At 45.0% G+C, this 24,606-nt stretch overlaps 1 protein-coding gene across 1 annotated transcript; it reads right to left on the bottom strand.

Moving 5' to 3' along the window:
- Positions 1-2,366: 2,366 nt before the first annotated feature.
- On the bottom strand, positions 2,367-24,073 carry LOC100989510 (nmrA-like family domain-containing protein 1). The gene is made up of 5 exons (XM_003806616.5): positions 23,167-24,073; positions 14,512-14,750; positions 11,366-11,615; positions 7,883-8,073; positions 2,367-3,579 (listed from the first exon to the last, which is right to left on the bottom strand). Exons 1-5 carry the CDS (start codon positions 23,204-23,206, stop codon positions 3,400-3,402), a joined length of 900 nt encoding a protein of 299 aa, XP_003806664.4. The 5' UTR covers positions 23,207-24,073; the 3' UTR covers positions 2,367-3,399.
- Positions 24,074-24,606: the final 533 nt, after the last annotated feature.

Genomic DNA, 24,606 nt, shown 5'->3' with positions numbered 1-24,606 from the left:
CAGCCTGGACAACAAGAGCCTCTGTCTCAAAAAAAAAAAAAAAAGAGAGAGAGAGAAGAGAGAATAATTACAGCTGTTTCTTGAGCACTTACTACCTGGCAAAGACTATACAAAATGCCTCTCATGCTTTCAATCTTTCAGTCCCCCCAGCAGTCCCCAGTGAGGATGGGGAGACCAAGCCTAGAAATCAAGTAACTTGACCAAGTTTACACAACTTGTCAGTGGCAGAGGCAATCAAATCCAGGATTATCTGACTTTGTAGCTTGCATTTCTAGGGTCATTTCTGGAATCACGGAGAGAGATCTTCTGCATCCTTTCTATTCCATCGCCCACACCCCCAACCCTAATCTACTCCTGGACAACAAAGGGTGCTCTTGTTCACTGAGATGCACGGCCCTATTTCCACCTTCTGTGCCTCTCTTGGGTCCCCAAGTCTCTACCTGAACAACTGCAAAGGGAATCCTTTCCCTCCTTTGGCCTGGAGACTGTTGGGCAGGAGTGGGAGAGGATAGTGGGTGGAATCTTTTGTCCACTGTCAACAAATATTAAAATGTCTCAGACTAGTTGGAAGTTATTTTCCCTTCTTTGTTATGTGAGATTGAGGTCCCTAAAGTGCACAGTCTCATTTCAGATCAGCCACTGCAAAGTTTGGTTCTAAATCCTGGAAGGACTTCTCATGCTTTCCAGGAACAATTGTTGGAACTGATCCATGACAGCCCTGGCCTGTCTCAGTCTTCTTTTTTTTCTTTTCTTTCTTCCTTTTTTTTTTTTAAGAGATGAGGAAGTCCGGGCATCGTGGCTCATGCCTGTAATCCCAACACTTTGGGAGGCTGAGGCAGGCAGATAGCTTGAGGCCAGAAGTTTGAGAACATCACTTGAGGCCAGAAGTTTGAGACCAGACAGCTAAGCCCTGTCTCTACAAAAATACAAAAAGAATTAGCCGGGCATGGTACTACGTGCCTGTAGTCCCAGCTACTCAGGAGGTGGAGGCAGGAGGATCGCTTGAGCTCAGAAGTTTTAGGCTGCAGTGAGCCATGATTGCACTACTGCACTCCAGCCTGGGTGACAGTGTGAGACCCTGTCTCAAAAAAAAAAAAAAAAAAGAGAGAGCGACAAGGAAGGTCTCACTCTGTCTAGAATGCAGTGGCATGATCACAGGTCACTGAAGCCTCAAATTTCTGGGCTCAAGAGATCCTCCTGCCTCAACTTCCCAAGTAGCTGGGACTACAGGCACACACTACTATGCCTGGCTAAGTTTTGTTATTTTTTTTAGAAACTGGGTCTTGCTATGTTGCCCAGTCTGGTCTCAAATTCCTGGCCTCAAGCAATCCTCCCACCTTGGCCTCCCAAAGCGGTGGGATTGCAGGTGTGAGTCACCATGCCGAGCCATCCCGGTCTTAAAGAACCAACCTGCCATCCCAGCAAACACACAAAAAGTCCAGGGACCCTTGGGCCTATAGTCACTCTCCACATGGGGGACCCTGAGGTTATTTAGGGAACAGCAGTCGTTCTTCCTGTCTGGCCCACCCAGATAAGTAATAAGTCATCTATTTTTAGTTTAGGGTTTTGTTTTTCTTTTTCTTTTCCCTTTTTAGAAATTTATCCAGGCCCATTTCCCAGGGCTGAGCACTTAAGTTGCACTGAATTTATTGCTGGGGACTTGGTACTTTGAAAAGGAGAGTGGTCCTCAAATGCACTTCAATTGTGATTTCCCCCCGAGATAAAAATTTGCTTGCAACAACTTCAACATCATTTATTCAACACTTATCCCTGGGAGCTCTAAAAGAAAAAAGGCTGGCTTTTGCCACCACCAAGTCTCTCTCTCCTGAGTGAGATTCCAGGCCAAGGGCTCTCACACAGGCACCACCATCTCTGTCCTTGCTCAGGGACTTCTATCATCACATGTTGGATAGTGGGGGAAGCTCCCTTCCCGGAAGTGGACAATCGCTCGCCCTTAAAAAGTATCAGTTGCTAGTTCTTTTGGGGGGATAAAAACCACACCCCCCAATTCACACAACCAATGCACCTGTTTATTTATTTACTTATTTAGAGACAGGTTCTTACTCTGTCACCCAGGCTGGAGTGCAGTGGCATGATCACGGCTCACTGCAGCCTCAACCTCCAGGCTCAGGTGATCCTGCAACCTCAGCCTCCAAGTAGCTGGGACCAAAGGAGCACAACACCATGGCCTGACTAATTTTTTTTTTCCAGAGAGAGGGTCTCACCATGTTGCCTAGGCTAGTCTTAAACTCCTGGGCTCAGGCGATCCACCCACCTCAGCCTCCCCCAAAGTCCTGGGAGGACAGGTATGAGCCACTGTGCCTGGCCACTCTTTTCTTGTAATGATAGAATTAACTATTTACTCATTTAGTCAATCAACATTTATTGATCACTTATTATGTACCAGACACTGGGATAAAGATGACTGTAAGTCACTCACAGTAAGGAAGAAAACTAGCAAATAAGACGATTACAATATGATGTAGAAAATGCTAAGCCAGAGATATAGAAAAGTCCTATGGGGTCTTTCTGTCACCTTGTCTTTCCACATCCCTACCCTTCACAGGCCTTCCCTCCAGCTTCCTGCCCCCTCTCCCCACTGCAGATCCCCTGGATTTTGCCTAGAGCTAAACGAGGAGATGGGCCCCCTGGCCCTGGCATGACTTGAACCCAACCACAAACTGGAAAGGAGCCTTTCGAGAGTGGATCCCTTTGATAAGAAAACACATAGGAATGAAGAGAAGTCCACAAATGGCCACCCGTGCTGGTGCTCAAGAAAAGTTTGCAGAATGGATAAATGAAGGATCAAGGAATTAATAGATGAATAATTGAATGGTAGCTCAATAGATGACTTCATGAATGAGTCAGAAAATAAACTTCCAATCTTGAGGCAAAACTGAATTTTAGCATTTCCAATGCTTGTGCTTGTTCATTGAACACCATGTTCCCCAGAAAATTCTCTACAAAGATGTTCATTTTTTTAAGTCAAAATTACTTAAAAGTTCACTGGGAATTTTGCAATGCAGTTGAGAAAACTGGAGCTGCCTAGGGGAATTTCAGCATTAGGGCTTGAAATTACTCACCCAGGAGAAATCCCAGTATAATCTGCCCTTCCCATTAGTGTTAGGAGAGAAGCTCCAAGTTCCGAGGCTTCTCATTTTACCAAACAGGTGTACCACCCTTATCACTAACTAGCAAGTTAAATGTGAATCAAATTACCGTGTCCTATCACCAATGCAGTGCTTCCAACTGAAGAGGCGACCGCAGGAAATCCTTCGGTGTTGCAAACAATTGCATTCCAGCATGTTCTGTCAACATGAATGTTGTGCCGTAAAGAGGAAAAGGATCAGAGAGGAAAGAGGCTGTGTGGTGCAGAGGCCTATCTGAACAGCTGATTTTCTACATGCCCTTGAAGGCTCCCTGGTTCTCTGAGATAAATTGGCTGAAGCTTTTGACTTTGGGATTTAGTTGGTGGGTGAGCTTGACATCTCGGTCTGGCTTCATTTCATAGAAACGACACATATTGGCTATTTCCTTCGCTGCAGGGAATCCCAGCTTCTCGAAAGCTTCCGGGGTAATCTTTTAGGAACAAATAAGAAGACAGAAAATGTTATAGCCCATACTTAAAATAGTTTGAAATGACATTACTCACCTTAATGATGACACAGGTCCATAATTCTTTTTTTTTTTTTTTAAGACGGTGTCTCACTCTGTCACTCAGACTGGAGTGCAGTGGTGCGATCTCGGCTCACTGCAACCTCTGCCCTCCGAGTTCAAGTAATTCTCCTGCCTCAGCCTCCTGAGTAGCTGGGATTACAGGCACCCGCCACCGCGCCCGACTAATTTTGTGTATTTTTGGTAGAGATGGGGTTTCGCCATGTTGGCCAGCCTGGTCTCAAACTCCTGACCTCAGGTGATCTGCCCGCCTCTGCCTCCCAAAGTGCTGGGGTTACAGGTGTGAGCCACCGCACCCAGCCAGGTCCACAATTCTTTAGCCTAACTCTAAAATCCAAGAGACTCTAAAGTTTTTTTTCCCCCATAAGCCATTTGGCAGCAAACTGACCTTTTTGAACTAAATTAGTGGCAAACCTGATCTAACTATGTGAAGCTATTTATGGTCTTTAATTATACCATTTAGTGGAAACATTCAAATATTTGCCTGCAGAGATACAGATGTGTTTGATTACAGGTTCCTGCTCCAGCCCGTGCTGGTGATGTTATATATGTAGACAATAACCTATCTAAAAGCCGAAAGATTCCTAAAGCTGAATTGTTTCTGGCCCCAAGCCTTTTGGGTAAGGTACTGTAGATCTGTACCAGCCTTCATGTGAATAGCACCTCACAGTGCTCTTGCCTATACTTCGTCTTCGTATTCCCCCACCAGCCCTCTGAAACCGTCCACCCATCTGGGCCTCCATGCGGCATCAAGATCCCCCCTCTCTGGCACCAGGCTCTCCTTCTCACCTGGCTGATGGCCCATCCATCCTCGCTCCCTTTCTTGGTTAGAGGTCTGTATTTTACCTCCAATTGCCCCAGCCTTTGCCAAGGCCAGGCCCAAGCAGAAATGGAGCCCATCCCACGCCAACTGAGCTGCCTTCTGTCACCTTCCATAAAATCCACTCCTTGAATCCTTTCTAACACTAACTAGATCCATAATTCCCCCTACTGAATTAGCTAAAATCATTTCTGTTGGATCCAGTATAATCTGTCTTTAGCCCTCAGAGATAAACTCTGACTTTGCAATTTTACTTGGCCTTTAAAAAACGTGACAGACACAAACAACTTAGGCAAAACAATGATTGTCACATGCATTCATAATAATGAGAAAATTAAGAACAACCTACATGGCCAACAATACAGAAATGGTAGAATTAATTCTGGCACATCTACTCTCAGAATATAATGCAGTTTAATGTTTTTGGAGAAGTTTAACAAAATAGAAAAATTCTCATAACATTAACTGAAAAGGCCAGAAACAAAATGGTACATTTAGTGTTATTTTAACTGTGTTAAATATATACATATGTATATATATGTGTGTATATATGTATATATTTAATACAATAATACAATTTAATAATTGTATTAAATATATATATACACATACTTATATATACATATACATATGTATATATTTAATACAATAAATATATATAAGTATATACAGTATATACATATATAGATACTTATATATACTGGAAAAAGACAAGACAATCTGTCAAATCTTAACAGTAGCTATCTCTGAGAGATTGAACTACGTGTGATTTGTATTTTCTTTTTCATAATTTTCCGAGTTTTCTTCAATAAGCAGTTGCTATTTTTGAAATCAGAAAAACGTTGAAAATTTGAAGTGAGTTTGGAAATAGAAGTCTATGTGAGAAGCATGGAAGATTCTTTCATGTCTGTCTCCTTGAGTCACTCTTTCATCCATAACTTTGATACCAAATGTACTTCAGTAAAATAAGGGATTCTTTTACTGCAGATTTTTGAAGGAAAGAGGTCTGTTCTGTTGTGTCTCACTTTCTGAGAAAACCATCTTCCTTTGGGGGTTAGACAGTTTCAACCAGACATTTCACACCCACTTGAGGAGGTAGGAGGAAGTCAGACCGTGAGGGCTGGAGCGCCACCTTGTGGCCAGATGCACCCTTCCCCGGAATTGTCAGACCATTCTACAGAAGTTCCAGCCTCTGATGCCCTACAGTCTGTGGTGCTAGAGGAGCTTCAGCTGCATTATAAAACAATTTGTATACCAAGAAGTGTCAGGGACCAAGTATATGACTAATAGATGCTTGGAAGGTTCTGAGCAATTCAGAACAATGTCTACTGCATCCTCTGAGAATCAATGCACACACTCATCCCCTACACTCACGCTCTCTCTTTCTCTCCTTCCTTACAGAGTTCAAACCCACAAGACAAAATGAATATATGACCCAAATGCAAATGGCCTGGGAGAAGGGTCCCTGAGAAGTAAATGTGTACCCAGGTGCAAGGAAACTTGCAGATCTTCTTGTGAGCCCATCTTTGAGTGGGTGGCTGCCTTCTTGGGTTCAGGAGTAACAATCTCTCCGAGAAATGTGTGTGTGGCTTCAATGAGATAACCAGATGTGGTTTTGTGGCTGGATTGACTCCCACACTGGTTTTCCAGAAAAAAAAAATATATCTCTTTGCCTCCTCACAACTTCAGTACCCGAGGCTGAATTGGGAATCTAGATATCCCCTCTAGAATCACTGGACCAAGAGCTGTTGATCCAAACAAGAACCAACTTTCTATCCCTAATTCTAGGAAATATTCTAGAACATATGTCAACAAACTTTTTTTTTTTTTTTTTTTTTTTGAGACGGAGTCTTGCCCTCTCGCCCAGGCTGGAGTGCAATGGCGCGATCTTGGCTCACTACAACCTCCACCTCCTGGGTTCAAATGATTTTCCTGCCTCAGCCTCCCCAGTAGCTGGGATTACAGGTGCCCACCACCATGCCCAGCTAATTTTTGTATTTTTAGTAGAGACGGGGTTTCACCATGTTGGCCAGGCTGGTCTCAAACTCCTGACCTCGTGATCCACCCTCCTTGGCCTCCCAAAGTGCTGGGAAACAAACTTTTTTTTAAAGGCCGAGATATAAATATTGTAGGCTTTGTGGGCCATAAGGTCTCTGTTGGAACTACTCAACTCTATCATTGTACCCTGAAAACAGCCTGTTTTCTTTTCCCTTCCTCTTGTCAATACCTGCTTGGGGAAATGGCTGGTGATGCTCAATATCACCAATTCTCTCTCTTCTGTAAAAAGTCTGTCCTGGCCAGGCACAATTTCTTGGAGAAAATAACTTACCCCCAAGCCCAAGAAGGCAGCCACGCACACAAGGAGGCCATTCCTGCATGATTTATAGCATGATTAGTTGCTGAGGGCTTACTAAGTGCCAGACCCAGTGCCAAGCACCTGCTGTACAGATCTCATTTCATCCTCACAATGATCCCATGAAGGAGGTATAACAACTTTTTTTGGAACATATGAAGACACTGAGATGGAGAGGGGTTAAGTAAATTACCAAGGATAGAGGCAGAGCCAGAACTTGCCTCCTTCCCGTACTGCCTCTGGTTTGTCATGTTTATTCCAGAATTAGCCAGGCCAGCCTTCTTGATGCCTCCTCTGTCTATACACGGTCATGTTCCCTCAAGGACCAACTCAAGCCCACGTCTTCCATGAAATCTTCTTCCACTGTTTTCTGGCCATCTATAGCACAGATAGTCTGAACAACACAATTAAGCACCTATAGAGTTATGTCTTATAATGATCATGGCGACTTGATGGGCATCAATATTTTTACTCCAACCTTGCTGCAAATTCCTTAAAGTAGCACTGGGTTCATAATAAAGACTCAATACATCTCTGCCATGTGCCAAACACTATGATAAGCCCTTTAAATATATTCTCTGTAACTTTCACAAGAACACCCAAAGTAGATACTATCATTCCCCACTTTGCAACTGAGGAAGCTGAGGCTCAATGAAGCTAAGTGTCTTTTTCCACATCAGCTAGCTCTGGACGACCGAAGTGGTCAGCAGCAAGGGCTTATGAGAGGAGTTGGGATCATGTGTGTGAAAAGGCTGTATCTCAATCTTCACATTCTACGTTCTTTCCACTCAAAAGTAATTTTACTTTTACAAGTCAATTAACCCTAAGCCAAAGAAATAAAGCCATATGGGAGAGATTCCACTGCACCAATCGATGAAGATAGATTTATGGAACCACAGTCCTTCTCAATTTCTTCTGAAAGTTTAAGTTCAATCCTGCCTAAATCCACAGAGAGTCTACCAAAATTTGTAAGTCAGTGGAATGTTAACCAAGGTGGCCTCTTGTGATCACATGGATGTCCCCTAAGAACTCACCTTTGTATCTCGGACTTCTTTCCCCAAAACCTTGGACAAAACATCAGCATATTGCTGTATTGTTAGTGCTTCTGCACTGAGCCCCACGGCCTTGCCTAAAAATTCCTCTGGAGAATTAAAAATGCTAGAGACGGCTGCTCCAATATCAGCAACAGAGATACCATCCATTGGTACATCTCCCATCGGTACAGCTAGTTTAAAAAAAAATAGAAAAAGATAAATAGTTAATTATATCACATCCTTGGTAGGTCCCACCAACCCAAACTAATCAATCATTTAAAGAAAAGGTGTGGGAAGGCAATGTAAAACCCAGTGACCACAATCTATACACAGTTACAAGGTTTTGTTTGAGAAATTACAGGTTGAGCACGGTGGCTCACGCCTGTAATCCCAACACTTTGGGAGGCCGAGGCAGGTGGATCACCTGAGATCAGGAGTTCGAGACCAGCCTGGCCAACATGGTGAAACTCTGTCTCTACTAAAAATACAAAAATTAGCCAGATGTGATGGTACGTGCCTGTAATCCCAGCTACTCCGGAGGCTGACGCAGGAGAATCACTTGAACCCAGAAGGCAGAGGTTGCAGTGAGCCGAGATGGTGCCACTGCACTCCAGCCTGGGTAACAGAACAAGACTTCATCTCAAAAAAAAAAAAAGAGAGAGAGAATACTACAGTGCCTGGATATTGATTTAAAAGAGCAACCATTTACTAAATATCTACTCTATGTAAAGTATGATTAAATGTATCTCCAGCCAAAACTTCTGCTGAATTCCAGACTCATGTGTCCCACTACGTACTCAAATCCTTACCTGACTGTTCAACAGACATCTTAAACTCAACAGGCCCCAAACTGAACTCCTACACCCCCCAACCTGCTTCCCTACAGCCTCCCACCTCAGCTAATGGCAACCCTATCATTCTGATTTCTCAGGTCACAAATCTTGCAGTAAGCCTTGACACTTCTCTCACATCCCATATCCTTTTCTTTTGTTTTTGGAAATCATATGCATGATATGTACAAAATCTGGCCACTTCTCATCATCTTCAGTGCTACCACCCTGGTCCAAGCCACCATCATCTGTGACTTGAGTTATTGCAAAATTTGTCTCCTTGTTTCCACTCTTGCCCTTTTTTTTTTTTTTTTTTTCAGATGGAATCTTGCACTTTCACCCAGGCTGGAGTGCAGTGGTGCCATTTCTGCTCACTGCAAACTCCGCCTCCTAGGTTCACACCATTCTCCTGCCTCAGCCCCCCGAGTAGCTGGGACTACAGGCGCCCGCCACCATGCCCAGCTAATTTTTTGTATTTTTAGTAGAGACGGGGATTCACCGTGTTAGCCAAGATGGTCTCAATCTCCTGACCTCGTGATCTGCCTGCCTTGGCCTCCTAAAGTGCTGGAATTACAGGCACCCACTACCACACTAGGCTGATTTTTGTATTTTTAGTAGAGACAGTGTTTCACCACGTTGGCCAGGCAGCCCGTCAGAAATGCTATAGCAGCGGAGGCACGGTGGCTCACGCCTGTAATTCCAGCACTTTGGGAGGCTGAGGCAGGCGGATCATGAGATCAGGCGATTGAGACCATCCTGGCTAACACGGTGAAACCCCGTCTCTACTAAAAATACAAAAAAAAAATTTTTTTTTGAGACGGAGTCTTGCTTTGTCACCCAGGCTAGAGTGTGCTGTGGCGTGATCTCAGCTCACTGCAACCTCCGCCTCCTGGGTTCAAGCAATTCTCCTGCCTCAGCCTCCCGAGCAGCTGGGATTACAGGCACCCACCACCACGCCCAGCTAATTTTTGTACTTTTAGTAGAGACGGGGTTTCATCATCTTGGCCAGGCCGGTCTCAAACTCCTGGCCTCAAGAGATCCGCCTGCCACGGCCTCCCAAAGTGCTGGGATTACAAGCATGAGCCATTGCACCCGGCCCTGTCTGCTCAGAACCTTCTGATAGTTCTCTGTGTCCCTCAGAGGAAAAGCCGGTTGTTTACAAAGCTTACACAACCAGACCCTCTGTTAGTTCTGACCTCACCTCCTACTACCCTCCCCTCCCTCATTCTATTTCAAACAATCCTGTCACCTAAGCCTCCTGAGTAGCTGGGACCATAGGCCACCCCTCCCAGCTTCTGGTGAGTGTTAATTCTGAATCTAGGAAGAAAGCCTGAATTGTCATTGGTATTCTCACATTCCCCCCACTGCACAAAGGCCAACTCTGACCATGGCCACAGAAAGTGTCCCCAAAGGGAAGGGGAATGCCGGCTAGTGGACCAGCAGCGTTGGAATTACCGGGAGTCCTTGTTAAAACTAGGCCTCAACCCAGACCTGGACTCAACCCGGAATTGGACTCTCTGCAGGTAGGGCCTGGGAACCTGTCTCCCAGGCAGGACACGGTCCCTCTCAGCTCTAATTCTGACCATGGGACCCAGATCAGAAGAACACTTTTCCTCCATTGTTGCCACGGAAGTTCAGATGGATGAGCTAGAAGGGTCTTAGAAGTCATCCTGAGGCTGGGCATGATGGCTCACACCTGTAATCACAGCACTTTGGGAGGCAGAGGTGGGAGGATCACTTGAGCCCAGGAGTTCAAGACCAGCCTGGGCAACAAAGAGAGACCCCATTTCTTCAAAAATAAAATAAAATAATAATTGGCCAGATGTGATGGTATACACCTATAGTCCTAGCTACTCAAGAGGCTGAGGTAGGAGGATGCTTGAGCCCAAAAGTTCGAGGCTGCACAGTGAGCAATGAAACCCAGTATGGGCAAAAGACCCACTGCATTCCAGCCTGGGCAACAGAGACTCAGACTCAAAAAAAAAAAAAAAAGTCATCTTGTCCAATTTTCCCGTTAAACCTTGAATCTGCCAGGCGTGGTGGCTCACACCTGTAATCCCAGCATTTTGGGAGGTTTAGTTGGCTGGATCCCTTGAGTTCAGGAGTTTGAGACTAGCCTGGCCAACATGGTGAAACCCCGTATCTATTTAAAAATGCAAAAATTAGCCGGGCGTGGTGGCGGGTGCGTGTAATCCCAGCCACGCGGGAGGGTGAGGCACAAGAATCGCTTGAACCCAGGCTGTGGAGGTTGCAGTGGGCCAAGATTACGCTGCTGCGCTACAGCCTGGGCGACAGAGCAAGACTCCATCTCAAAAAATAAAATAAAAATAACCTGAGGAAACTGAGGCTGGAGGTCACATAGCTAACTCCAGTACTTACATTAAGGAGGGTCAGTATGTTAAGATTGGAAATGTAACCCTTTGTGCTTCTGATCCCAGATCTAGTTCTCTGTCCTGGAAGAGCAACTTAGTGTAGTGCCCTAGAGAAGCCGAGGACAATTTGGCATCCCTCTCAGCACTTCACATAGGGCTAAACACATAGAAGGCACTCAGATGACAGGTGTCCACTGCAGAGGGGCAAGAAGGGAGAGAGGGAGGCAGGTGAGTGGAGAGGAGGGCAACCAGGTGCCTAGTGAGTTTTCACTTCGTTTTACCCAAGGTGTAGTAATCTCCATCAGAGGCTTTCACGGGCCGCCACGCCGCGAGAAAGTTTTCAAAGTAGGCCGCCACGCGGACACTGGTCATGGGGACGCCAATGGACCAGAAGTACTCCTCCACCTCGCCCTTGCTGTCAAAGTGCGGCACCTCCAGCTTGCCATCCGTCAGTCGCTTGACGTTCTCCAGGCCGCTGTACACCACGTGCTTCAGACCCAGGTGCTTGGCGGAGTCTGCTACCAGCTTCCCCTGAGGATCAAAAGTAAATCCTCATATAGGCCGCTGTATTTGTATTTGCATTTGGACAGATGTTAACAGCAGGATCTCTTCCATCTCCCCACCTCCCCTCTACCCCCTCTCCCCACTGCTTTTTTTTTTTTTAGACAGAGTCTGGTGATTTCCGCTCACTGCAGCTTCCGCCTCCCAGATTCAAGTGATTCTCCTGGCTCAGCCTCCCGAGTAGCCGGGGTTACAAGTGCGCACCACCACGCCCAGCTAGTTTTTTGTATTTTTTAGTAGAGATGGGGTTTCACCATACGGCCAGGCTGTTCTGAAACTCCTGATCTCAAGTCATCTGCCTACTTCGGACTCCAAAATTGTTGGGATTACAGGCTTGAGCCACGGCGCCGGGCCCACTCTCTCCTTTTCTTATTACCCTCATCCCTATGGAGAGGAAGCTCTACCAGCCTCAAAATATATTCAATTTACCTTATGAGAGGCCACCACAGCAGCATTGGTGAGCAGAGGCTCCACTCCAAAACCCCCAACTCCTCAGCCTGCTCCCAAAGGGGCTGTCAGCAGAACACCGGAGGTGGGGGAGTAGTAGAATAAGAAATTAGAGAGGTGGCAGAGGAGAAAGGAACCCCAGGTACCTGTTTGAAGCCAAGAAGCAACCTGGTGGGAACTGACCAGGAAGAGATGGCCTTTTCTCTGGGCTCTCAGTGTCTTTGTGATCAACTGCAATCGCATTTATTTATTTTCTATAATTGTGTCTAGTAATGGAATATATCTACACACCATTTGGATATTGAGGGCATAATGGAGGCATATATACGCACACACACAAACACACAGGTATATATATTCTCTTTTTTGTGTGTTTTTAGATCCAAATTTTCCAAAGCACTTTCATCTCTCTCTTCTTTTTTCCTTTCTTTTTGCTGTTACCTTCTTACTTTTCCTTTAAAAACCTCATGCGGCAAGCAGAGAAGACATAATTAACCTGGGTTAGCAGAGGCAGGAAGTGAAGCAGAGAGGTGACTTGTATCCCTACATTTCCTAGTAAGTAAATATCAGAAGTAGAATTCAAGTCTCCTAAAATAAGCCCTTCCAGAGTTTATCACTAAAACAGAGGCTGTGAATGGTATAATTAATTCAAGAGACATTCCTGGAACAGTTTGATCCTGCTCTCGATTTTTTGAATTGTGCCATTTCTTCAAGTGGCTAATACCATCCATTATATTTTTTTAAATCTAATCTTCATTTTTTCTCAAATGTATACATATACATAGTTTAAATTTTCAAATAGTACTGTCATGGGTTGGGAGGGAATGGATCTTATAATGAAAAAGAAATTCCCGGCCGGGCGCGGTGGCTCACGCCTGTAATCCCAGCACTTCGGGAGGCCGAGGCGGGCGGATCACGAGGTCAGGAGATGGAGACCATCCTGGCTAACACAGTGAAACCCCGTCTCCACTAAAAATACAAAAATTTCTCCGGGCGTGGTGGCGGGCGCCTGTAGTCCCAGCTACTCCAGAGGCTGAGGCAGGAGAATGGCGTGAACCCAGGAGGCGGAGCTTGCAGCGAGCGGAGATTGCGCCACTGCACTCCAGCCTGGGCGACAGAGCGAGACTCCGTCTCAAAAAAAGAAAAAGAGATTCCCAAAAGGCTGAGGTGGGAGGATTACTTGAGCCTAGGGGATCAGGACCAGCATGGGCAACACAGTGAGACCCTGTCTCTAAAACATAAAAGAAAACAAATAAAATAAAATAAGTTCCCTGTGCCCCATGCTGATTACTGTTCTCCAGAAGTAACACTTTAATTTCATTTAGCTGTTTATTTTTGTAAACGTTTATACCACTAATTCTTGATTTTTTCAATTTGAAATATCATCTACTAAATTCCTACTATGAAAGATGAGGATTTAATGATTGTCTCTCACTCACTCGCTCTCTCTCCTCTCTTACTCACTCACGTTGTCCACCACCACCACCACCACACATATACACAATTCCCTTGTTTCATTCTCCCAATCATTGTTTTTGGCTAGATCAATATTCAGTGCTTACACACAGCTGAAGCTGAGTCATGTGATATTCAATGGTTACATTTACTTTTTCTTTTTCTTTTTTATTTTATTTTATTTTTTTGAGATGGAGTTTCACTCTTGTTGCCCAGGCTGCAGTGCAATGGTACGATCGTGGCTCACTGCAACCTCCACCTCCCAGGTTCAACCGATTCTCCTGCCTCAGCCTCCCAAGTAGCTGGGATTACAGACATGTACCACCACACCCAGCCAATTTTGTATTTTTAGTAGAGCCAGGGTTTCACCATGTTGGTCAGGCTGGTCTCGAACTCCCGACCTCAGGTGATCCACCTGCCTCGGCCTCCAAAAGTGCTGGGATTACAGGCATGACCCACTGCACCCAGCCTACATTTACTTTTTCTACAAACTTTCATTTTCCCTGAATTTAATTCATTGTGGGTTTATTTGCTCTTTTATTTCTTTTTCTATGTACCCATCCCCAAATTACCTATCTGAAGTATAAATGAAGTGTAAATTACATCTTTATTCTCTCCATTTCACTCTCAAACTAGCCTCAAATTTGGGGGTACCCTTGCCACCACCCCCCCATGCCATGTACAAACAAATGGTGAGAAGTGGAGACTCCAATGACTAGCTTCATTAAACGCTCACTGTGAATACTCAAGGTCTCGAGACCTAGACAGATGCTACATAACATTAATTTCACAAAGATACCTTTAACAAGTACTTAAAGTACATATTTTTTATAAATGCCAAAAGGGATGTAAGATATACATTTGCCCAGACTGAAGGCCTGTCCCCTTATAGGAAGGAAAGAAGCTGCTAGGGAGGGTAAGAGGAAAGGGCTCAAGAGGAAAAAAGAAACAATTTGGTTTCTACCTGACACACTTCCTTATCTTGGTTGAGAGGGTCCCAGAAGTTGGTCACCAAGAAGGCCCCATAGACACCTTTTAAGGCACTGTCCACCAATGCTTTATCATTCAAGTCACCTTTGACCACCTCGGCTCCAAGGCGCTGGAGCTCCAGGGCATTTGGTCGAGTCACATCCCTGGTCACTGCTCTCACTGCAAATTTTTTGCTCTCCAAAATTGCCCTGGCCACAGAGCCACCTTGAGCTCCTGCAGGGTCAAGAGAAGAAGAAACACAGGAAGGATCAGGAAGAATGTTCACTGAAAGAAGGTCAGAAATCTCATAATTCAGAGTAGAGCTGCTGCAGTACCTACTGCAGGGGGTGCTACATGGCCCTTCACATATCCCCATGGCTTTCAAACTAAGTTCTTTGTGGTCTCTTCAGAGGCATTTTTGCAGAGGACATGGGAAGAGAAGAGTGGGAGAGGCTCGAGGCAACAAGAAGGGCAAGTGAGCAGGGTGTCAAAATGAGGGATGCCCACAGGTTCTCCAGATTCCATAAGGGCGATTATTCTTCTTTTACCTGGTTATAGATCTTATATTGGGGTTATTAAGACAATTCTTCAAAAGAGGTTCCTGCGCTCTCTGTCTCTCTATGTACATATATACATACATATTTATATTTATTTTTATATATTTATATGTGTGTGTGTGTGTGTGTGTGTGTGTGTATGTGTGTTTGAGATGGAGTTTTGCTCTTGCGGCCTAGGCTGGAGTGCAATGGTGCAACCTCAGCTCACTACAACCTCTGCCTCCTGGGTTCAAGCAATTCTCCACCTCAGTCTGTGAGTAGCTGGGATTACAGGCATGCACCCAGCTGATTTTGTATTTTTAGTAGATACAGAGTTTCGCCATGTTGGTCAGGCTGGTCTCGAACTCCTGACCTCAAGTGATCCACCTGCCTCGGCATCCCAAAGTGCTGGGATTACAGGCATGAGCCACTGCACCTGGCCCTTGTCTATATTTTTTTAGAAATTTAAAAACTTGTAAAAAGTTTTTTGTTTTTTTTTTGAGACGGAGTCTCGCTCTGTCGCCCAGGCTGGAGTGCAGTGGCGCGATCTCGGCTCACTGCAAGCTCCACCTCCCGAGTTACACCATTCTCCTGCCTCAGCCTCCTGAGTAGCTAGGACTACAGGCGCCCGCCACCATGCCCGGCTAATTTTTTGTATTTTTAGTAGAGACGGGGCTTCACCGTGTTAGCCAGGATGGTCTCGATCTCCTGATCTCAGGATCCACCCGCCTCGGCCTCCCAGAGTGCTGGGATTATAGGCGTGAGCCACCGCGCCCGGCAAAAAAAAAAAAATTGTAAAAATTTTTTACCACATTCAAGGCCAATTACGATATGATCATTACTGGCCTAATGTATTCACCCTGCAAATATTTATGGAATATCCTGTGATATAGGCCAGGTGCTATGCTGGGTTGCTAACATTTGTGTTGCTCCGTCAAATTGGCTGGATACCTGTCCTGGATACTTTTTTGTGCTTCCAGCTCCATATTCACTTTCTCTTCTCTACTTAGTGCACTCAACAGCTGATACTTATGGATTCCATCAATGGGCTCTCGTGCCCTCAGGTTGGTTCTGGGCAATGAGAGACATCAGCCAGAGACCCAAGGGCAAGAGAGATGACCCCCTTAACATCGCTACTGTCCCCAAGCTCTGGTCATCTCTCTTGCCCTCTTCTCCTTCCTCTTGTTGCTTACTTGTTCCTTATTGGTCTCTTCCTTGTCCACCGTTATTAAATTTTTCTCAGCTTCTCTGAAGGAGTGTGGCACCTGTTTCTTGTGGGACTCCAGCTAATACACCACTGATAACCCTATAGGAAGGTCAGGGGTTATTCAGTGAGCTCTGTCTTTGCACACAGAGTTTCATAGTAAATTGTCTACTAGTAAATATGAACACACAGCTAAAGTTCACCAGATGTTTGAGGTAAGCCTCCAACATGAAAGGCAAAACCAAAATAAACAAACTGATGGAAACAGAAACAGTCCAGAGAACTGAAGAAAAAAATTAAAAAGAATTAATATCCTCTAGGGCCAGGCACGGTGGCTCAATCCTGTAATCCCAGCACTTTGGGAGGTGGAGGCGGGCAGATCACTTGAGGTCAGAGTTCAAGATCAGTCTTACCAACATGGTAAAACCCCTTCTCGACTAAAAATACAAAAATTAGCCAGGTGTGGTGGCAGGTGCCTATAATCCCAGCTACTTGGGAGGCTGAGGCAGGAGAAGCATTTGAACCCAGGAAGCAGAGGTTGCAGTGAGCCAAGATCTCGCCACTGCGCTCCAGCCTGGGTGACAGAGTAAGACTCCAAATTAATATCCTCTGAGATTAGAAAAGGTTTTGCATTCCAAACACTATATCAGCCCAAAAAGAGGAGAAGAAAAGACAGGAGAAAGAGAGCAAGCATTCAAAAGATAAGCAGCTGCTCTCAAAAATTTATTATAGCAGAAATAAAATGTCAGTAGAAAAAGTTGGAGAACTCTCCCAGAATTAGAAGGGGAAAAAAAAAGCAAGTAAAATAAGAGAGAGAAAAATAGTTAGAAGATCAAGCCAGGGGAATTATAGAATGAGAAATAGATGGAGGTATTGAAATTATCTAAGAAAATAGTAATTTCTTGGAGTCCAAGGATATTAACTGAGCTTCCAGATTGAGAGGTCACTGAGTGCCCCATACAATGATAAATGAACTCCCACTTTATGCGCATCACTGTGAAATTGCAGAACACTGGCTGCTGGTGTGGATATTTGTCCCCTCCAAACCTCATGCTGAAATGTGATTCCCAATATTAAAGCCTAATTGGAGGTGTTTGGGTCATGGGAGCAGATCCCTCATGAATAGATTAATGCCCTCCCTCAGAGGTGAGTTCTCATCTATTAGTTCCTGTGAGAGCTGGTTGTTAAAATGAGCCTGGCACCTCCACCCTCCCTCTTGCTTCCTCTCTCTCCATGTGATCTCTGCACATGCCAGCTCCCCTTTACCTTCCACCATGAGTGGAAGCAGCCTGAGGCCCTCATCAGATGCAGATGCACAATCTTGAACTTCCCAGCCACGAGAATCATTAATCAAATAAACCTTTTTTTCTTTATAAATTAGAGAAAGTAAAACAAAACCCTTTTTCATCCCTCCTAGGATGGCCATTATATGGAACCATTCACAATTAAAAAGCAGGTGGGTTGAATATTTTACTCTGACTTTATAAAATAAAAATCTAAACAAATTGAAGTACTTTCTATTTGAGTATAATTCGTGCTTTTTGCAGGGGGTTGGGGGGTGCTGGAGTAGGTAGGGTGGGTCATGGTCCTTGAAAAGGATTTTTATAGGGAAGTTTCTGTTATTGTCCTGGGACCATGTTTTTGAATGACTTTTACATGCCGTGCTATGCCCTGGGGATGTAGTGGTAAACAATAGCAGGTTTGAACAAGTTGGATATAAGATAAAATTTATGAAAGACATTATATATTGGATTATGGCCTAATGAGTTCAAGGATTTACCCCAGATTATACAGCTGCTTAAGTAAGGATTTCAGGATTCAAACCTGAACATGGCACCTGCCGGCACAGAGCTTAAAGACTAGCAGAGGAGATCATTAAAAAGCAATTATAATACAGTGTGATATGTGCTATTAGGGGAGGAGGTAAAGGGCTGAGGGCACACAGGAGGACATAAGTGGAGCATCTAACCCAGACTAGAGAGAGGCTTCCTGAAGGAAGTGGTAACAGAGATGAGCCCTAAAGAACAGGCAAGAATTGGGAGAAGAGAGGCATGTGGAGTGTGTTGCATGCAAAGCAATTGCAAGTGCTTTATTCTAGAGGTGACAGAGAAGGGAGTGAATTCAGAGAACTGAAATGAATCTGACTGAGAACTGCAGGTCAATGTCACACATGAGGCTGGAGAAGCAAAATAGGCCTAGAGGGCTGCACTTTGTTCTGGGAGCAGGAGATTTTATGAAATTGAGCAGTATGTTCAGACTTACATGCTGGGAAAGTGCTCTGGTTAATGGAGAGTGTGGAATAGGATAGAGAGACCACAGACAAGGGTAAAATTAGTGGACTTTAAAATAATCTAGGTAAAGGTTGATAATGACCTGTGCTAGAAGGGGTTATTCAGGTGAAGGGAATAATGCAAATTTAAGAGATACTCAGAATATTAAAGGATACATTTTTAAAGAGTAAAATGATAATTTGTACACACATAAAATGAATGTGTCAAAATTTTATTTAACTCATTAATTAATGAGGGAACCAGTACAATGTTATAAGAAAAATTCAAAGAACACACATATATGTAGGCAATCAAGAATGCCAAAATGCTAAAATGAATGTACAATTAGGGACAAAACCAGTCAATATCCACCAGGCGATAATCAATTGTGGTCCACCAGACACAATTCATTTGTATTTCTTTTTTTTTTTTTTTTTTTGAGACAGAGTCTTGCTCTGTTGCCCAGACTAGAGTGCAGTGGCGTGATCTCAGCTCACTGCAACTGCCGCCTCCTGGGTTCAAGTGATTCTCCTGCCTCAGCCTCCTGAGTAACTGGGACTACAGGTGCCCACCACCATGACTGGCTAGTTTTTGTATTTTCAGTAGAGACGGGGTTTTACCATATTGGTCAGGCTGGTCTCAAACTCCTGACCTCATGATCAGCCCACCTCGGCCTCCCAAAGTGCTGGGATTACAGGCATGAGCCACCACACCCGGCCTTCATTTGCATTTCTATGGACAAGAATCGGTTGCGTTATTATCTATTTGCTACAACTTATAGAGTTATAGATATCTTAAAAACAAGGAAAGGCTCACAAAAGTGAGAACGGTGCCCTGGGCAAGGACACCCAGCAACCTTTTTTTCCCATTTCAAAGTCTTTCACAGTTTTCCTTTTTTTTTTTTTTTTTTTTTTGAGACGGAGTCTCGCTCTGTCACCCAGGCTGGAGTACAGTGGCGCGATCTCGGCTCACTGCAAGCTCCACCTCCCGGGTTCACGCCATTCTCCTGCCTCAGCCTCCCAAGTAGCTGGCACTACAGGCGCCAGCCGCTACGCCCGGCTAATTTTTTTTTTTTTGTATTTTTAGTAGAGACCGGGTTTCACCGTGGTCTCGATCTCCTGACCTCATGATCCGCCCGCCTTGGCCTCCCAAAGTGCTGGGATTACAGGCGTGAGCCACTGCGCCCGGCCTTCACAGTTTTCCTTGACAAGATGATATCAACAGGATTTTGGTGATTAACTGGATGTGGTGATGATGAACAGGGAAGATTGAGAGAGAAAAGTCAAGTGTGACCATTTATTCAAAGAGGTTGAGGGGGCATTTAGCAAGATGTTGATGTTGGAAAAGAAGGGTACCGTGAGAAGGTTTTGTAGGCAAGTGAGTCTGAGATGTGGGGTCAAGGAAAGGATGCGTGGCGAAATATAGGGTTGAGACTAATAACCAGAGGGGCTTACATCTTGGGCAGTAATGAAGGAGAATGGGAATGTGATACAAGGTGGTATTAGCTGTCTACAAGGTTTGAAAAATTAATCAGATTTGAAAGATGGTTCTGTTTAAAGGTAGAACATGGAGAGAAGGCAAATGGAGTGTGGAAAAAGCTTCTAAGAGGGAGAATGGAAAAAATCTGAGAGAGATTTAGAAGACAGAATTAATAGAGTGACTGGCCACTCCCAAAAATCTTATCCAACTGCCTACCCAGTCTCTGGATGCCTAGTTGGCAATTCAAGTTTAATGAGACCAATTCAAGTTTAAGGAGTTCCTGACCTCCTCCTCCCCACTGTCTCCCATATTTCAGTGAATCTCAACTTTATTCTTCCAGTTACTCAAGCCATAAAACTTCAGAGTCATTTTCAACTCTTCCCCTCTTACCCCTGATATCTGGTCCACCAACAAATCCTGCCAACTCTACTTTTAAAACCTCTGCAGAATCTGACCACTCTCCGCAATCTCATTGCTACCACCCTGGTCTAAGCTACTATCATCTCGCCTATTTTATGACATCCGCCCCCTAACAGGTCTCCCTGCTTCAGCCCTTATCCCCTATAGTCCCTTCACAAAGCATAAGCTAAAATGATCCTTTTAACACCAAAGTCATGTCATTCCTCTGCTCAAAATCCTTCAGTGTCTGGTACGCTGTTGCAATCCTGCAGTCCCAGCTACTTGGGAGGCTGAGGCGGGAAGATCACTTGAGCCCAGGAGTTTGAGGCTGTGTACTATGATGGCTCCTGGGATGGAGAGTCACTACCCTCCAGCCCAGGCAACACAGTGAGACCCTGTAGCTAAACACAAACACACTGAAAAAACCAAACCCTTCGATCACTTTTCTCTTTCAGGAAAAGCCAACATCTTTACCATCACCCTAACGTTTAGTAGAGTCATCCCCTACTCCATTGCCTCTTCTTCTCCTTTTAATATCATACTTGACTGTTGATTTTTGAGAATTTATTTCACTCTGCTTCCTGCTTTAGCCCTTGACTTCCTCCAGACAAATTGCTGTTCTCATAGAGCTTATATTCTAGTGTGGAAAGACTGGCAGAAATAGAAGAATTGAAGTAAGGAAGGGAGCCAGACATGGGCAGGGTGGAAGCAGAGTTGCAATTTCAAATATACAGGTCTGGAAAGTCCCCATGGAAAAGGTAACATCTAAGCAGAGACCTGAATGGCATGAGGGGGAAAGCAGTGGGTAACTGTGTTAGTCCTTTCTCACACTGCTGTGAAGAAATACCCAACACTGGGTAATTTATAAAGAAAAGAGGTTTAATTGACTCACAGTTTCACATGGCTAGGGAGGTCTCAGGAAACTTACAATCATGGCGGGAGACACCACTTCACAGGGTGGCAGCAGAGAAAATGAGTGCCCAGTGAAGGGGAAGCCGCTTGTAAAACCACCAGATCTCATGTGAACGAACTCACTATTGATACGAACAGGAGACAGGGAAATACTGGGTAGAAGAGGGTGGTTCCTGGCAAAGGCCCCACCCTTAAGCCTGGATACCTGCTGCCCTAAATAATAGGCATTCCTGTTTTTGCACCCCAAAAGTTGCCTTCTGGCCTGCCACCACCCCTATCCTGTACCCATATAAGCCCCAAACCCCAGGCTCCAGAAGCAGACTAGGAGACAAGGAGACAAACAGATGGCAGAATGGTGCAGCAGAGGAGAGAAGAGAAGGAACGTCAGGAGGAGTTTGGCTGAGGATGTTCGGAGAATCAGCCACTGGACAGCCAAACTCCAGGGCAAGATCATATTTCTACTCCATCCCCTGTCTAGCTCCCCATCCATCCCACTGAGAGCCACTTCCACCACTCAATAAAACCCCTGCATTCATCCTTCAAGTCCATGTGTGACCTGATTCTTCTGGGATGCTGGATGAGGGCTTGGGATACAGAAAGTTGTCACACTAGCCCCCTCCTTTTGCAAAAAGGCAGAGGGTTCACTGAGCTGGTTAACCCTTAAGCCATCTGTGGATGGCAAGGCTAAAAGAGTGCACTGTAACACATGCACACTTGGGCTTTGAAAGTTACAGACACCCACCCCTAGATGCTGCCATAGGGCCGGAGCCCAAAAGCACTTGCCTCAGTTCCTGCACCTACCCGTATGCATGCTCCCCCTCTCTTAAAGAGTTTGAGCTTGCAGTGGCAGAACAGAGAGCCACACCCCTGTGGCACACCCTGTGGTGGGGGACCAGGACCAGGGAACTCTCCCTTTTCACTATCATGAGAACAGGCTGGGGGAACCACCCCCAGCATTCATTTATCTCCACCTGGTCACTCGTATGACATGTGGGGATTGTGGGAACTACAATTCAAGATGAGATTTGAGTGGGGACACAGCCAAACTATATCAGTAACAGAGGGAGATCATTCTAGGTTGAAGAAGCAGCCAATACAAAGGCCAGAGCCTTTGTATTTGTGGGATTGTTTTGGAGGAACAGCAAGAAAGCCAGGGTAATGAAGCGGAGTGAGAGGAGGGTGGCAGGAAGAGAGTTCTGACACGACATTTCCAAGGCCCTGTTGCAGGGCATTAGCAGGACTTTGCACTTTACTGGGAGTGCCATGGGGCTGGGATCTTTTAGAGGGTTTTGAGCAGAGGCCTGACATGATCTGACAGTTTCAAATGGATCCTTGGGAGGCTGAAATGAGAATAGATTGAAGGAAAAAAACCTGATTTGATTTATATTGTGCAAAGATGGCTCTGACAGTTGAGGAACAAACGGTAAGGGAGCCAGGAATGCAAACTTCCCACACACTCCATCCTTGCAGACTCCCTGGAAGATTGGTCAGGCATTGGATATTCACTACAAACCCCCAGGCCCCTCACACTTGTACCTTTTGCTTATTAGGAAGTGAGTGGAGAGAAGACTTCAGAGTATAGCTTATGTTGAAATGAGACTTATACCAACCAGTTAGCCCCATGACTGGGAAAGGGAGATTACGTCAGTGTCCTTGTCCTGCTGAGATCAAGTTACAAATCAAATCATGCCACCCCTTTACCACATCAAGAACTAAAGCAATAGGATACTTTAAAAAATTTCTTCCAAAGAGCTCTTTGTTCAGCCCACACTTGCAGGCTCTGAAGTTACAAACAGGAAGACAGGAGAGTGAGCAAAGTCAGCATGCCCTAAAAATTAAAGACTTTTTACCTGTTGCTCCAAACACTGTAATTACTTTCTTACTGGCCATGTTATCAGGAAAAGAGAGAGTCAGTGGAGTAGCAGAACTTTCCCTGGAGCAGCGACACCAGCCGAAATGCTGTGTTTCTTCTCTGGTGAGAATTATAAACCCATTCCAATTACCACGCCTTTTATTGTGCCCCTCCTTGTTCCTGTTACCACTAGTCCGCTTACTCACTGTGACACTGCAATTTTCAATTTTCTTTTTTTCTTTTTCTTTTCTTTTCTTCTTCTTCTTTTTTTTTTTTTTTTTTTTTTGAGATGGAGTTTTGTTCTTGTTGCCCAGGCTTGAGTGCAATGTCACAGTCACAGCTCACTGCAATCTCCACCCCCTGGGTTCAAAGGATTCTCCTGCCTCAGCCTTCCAAGTAGCTGGGATTACAGGCATGTGCCACTATGCCTGGCTAATTTTTTTTTTTTTTTTTTTTTGTATTTTTAGTAGAGACGAGGGGATTTCACCATGTTGGCCAGGCTGGTCTCGAACTCCTGACCTCAGGTGGTCCGCCCACTTTGGCCTCCCAAAATGCTGGGATTACAGGCATGAGCCACTGCACTCAGCCAACACTGCTGTTTTCTTTCCTTCTTTCTTTCTTTCTTTTTAATGGAGTTTCACTCTTGTTGCCCAAACTGGAGTGCAGTGGCGCAATCTCAGCTCACCGCAACCTCTGCCTCCCGGGTTCAAGCAATTCTCCTGCCTCAGCCTCCCAAGTAGCTGGGATTACAGGCATGCACTATCACACCCAGCTAATTTTGTATTTTTAGTAGAAGTGGGGTTTCGCCATGTTGTTCAGGCTGGTCTCGAACTCCCAACCTCAGGTGATCCACCCACCTCGGCCTCCCAAAGTGCTGGGATTACAGGCATGAACCACTGCACCTGGCCTGACACTGCAATTTTCTAAATGAAGACTGATTCACTCACATATTTATTTGTTCAGCAAATATGTATTGAGTGCCTTTGGTATACAAGGCATTGAACTAGATGTCCTGGTGATGTGGCTCTTGTAAGGGGGCTAAGCTCATAAATAAATAAAACTGTAGTACAGGGCAATGGCAAAGGAAACTCAAGGGACCTAAGTCATGGAGGAGAAGCACAAAACCCAGAATTAGGGAAGGTTTTCTCAGAGGAGATAATGCTGCAGTTGGCCTGAAGACCCAACATGAGTCATTTATTCAGGGCGTGTAGGGAGAGAAACCATCGCAGGCAGGAAAAACTTCACACAGCCAAGCCCAAAGGCAGGGCAATGATCCCACAGGGTCATGATGGCTGCAGCAATGCTACGTGAGCAGCAGGAAATAAGACGGAAGGAGAGCAAAGGCCCAGAACACAAAGGGCATGCTAGGCATGGTGAGGAGCTTGGCTTATCCCAACAGCCACAGCAATATTATGAGATCTTCTGGCAGCAGAGTAGT

This window comes from Pan paniscus, chromosome 2 (assembly GCF_029289425.2).
Source record: "Pan paniscus chromosome 2, NHGRI_mPanPan1-v2.0_pri, whole genome shotgun sequence".
Classification (NCBI taxonomy): domain Eukaryota; kingdom Metazoa; phylum Chordata; class Mammalia; order Primates; family Hominidae; genus Pan; species Pan paniscus.
This window is presented reverse-complemented; position numbering and strand designations above follow the sequence as displayed.